The sequence below is a fragment of the Condylura cristata genome, unplaced genomic scaffold, assembly GCF_000260355.1.
Source record: "Condylura cristata isolate star-nosed mole 26May11 unplaced genomic scaffold, ConCri1.0 scaffold00021, whole genome shotgun sequence".
NCBI lineage: Eukaryota > Metazoa > Chordata > Mammalia > Eulipotyphla > Talpidae > Condylura > Condylura cristata.
Window position 1 is genome coordinate 30,818,213 of NW_004567122.1, and position 1,214 is coordinate 30,819,426.

The window sequence follows — 1,214 nt, forward strand, 5'->3', positions numbered from 1 at the left end:
CCTGCTGGCGGTCATTCTGGCCATTGCCCTGCGCCTGAGGTGGTCCTCCAGCCACTCTGCTTGGGGGAGCTGCTTTCAGCCTGGTCTCTGTGTCAAGTCTGGACCAGCGGTTCCCCCCAACTACATGGAAGGGACTTTGCCTTACTCCTACAATCTGTGCGTTGCCCAATCTGGCAAGACGGAGTTTAATTTTCTAAAATATAATGAGCAGTTGACTTCAGGGCAGGATATACTTTGTGATGAAACATCTGGGGCCTTGTTTCCACTTTGCAACGGCAGCGAGTCGACTTCCCAGGAGGTAAGTTTCATTTAAGTATGGGCTCCTTTTTATCATCTTCACAATTCTATATTTATATGAAAACATATTATATTTCCAAGTAAATTGTCTAAGGCATAATGAACCTTATCAAAAACTTGTAATTCTTTTCTTCATGGTGAGTGGTGAATTAAGAGTAGTTATATGACATAAAATAGTCATCCTACTGAGTTTGAATTTTCATAGTGAGTGGGTAGAATACCCATTTCTTTTTTCCAACAATAATGAAATTTACTCTCTAACAGTTTCGTTTATTTATATTTTTATTGATGTATGTAAGCATACATTATTACATTATTTAATACATTATTATGTATTAAATTTCAAGTGGGCAACCATTTAATACATCAGTTAAAATAAAAGTTACTGCTGGGTATTTACATTCACTGATACCACTAGTGCTGTTTCCATCCCTTTCCTATATTTGTTCTTCATTTCTTATATCTATTTGTGATTTTTGCATCCCTTAAAATAATTAGAAAGAATACTCTGTGTTGTGTGTGTGAGTGAGCCACTCAGTGCTGCTCATCAGAATGTCAAATCATAAACTTCCTTCAAGTTTTCTTGAATGGGTAATTCTGTTCTTTATTGTTACCAGAAGAAACTTGGTAACAGGAAAGGAAACACCAATGCTGCTTTCACTTGCTTATAGTTTTTAAGGAAGAATGGTAGGAAATTCACTGGATTTGGCTTATGATTTGGAGCTCTAAACATGAATGACAACATGTTTTCTCACGGTCTTTGTCATCTTCTAGAAGGAAGGAGAATCATTAATTATTTATGATAAGGCAAAACTACTAATTCCATACAATTACAAAAGTATCCAGTTTTTGCTTGGTTTTCCTTACAAAGTGCTTCAATAAACAGTTGTTTTTTTTAACGATTTATTTATTTATGC

The 1,214-nt window shown here is 35.7% G+C and overlaps 1 protein-coding gene across 1 annotated transcript in view; it reads left to right on the forward strand.

Moving 5' to 3' along the window:
- Window positions 1-313, forward strand: part of LOC101625947 (protocadherin gamma-B5-like) — a 2,457-nt gene extending 2,144 nt beyond the window's left edge. The window contains exon 2 of the mRNA XM_012727775.1: window positions 1-313. Within this exon, the coding sequence (XP_012583229.1) occupies window positions 1-313 (313 nt within the window).
- Window positions 314-1,214: the final 901 nt, after the last annotated feature.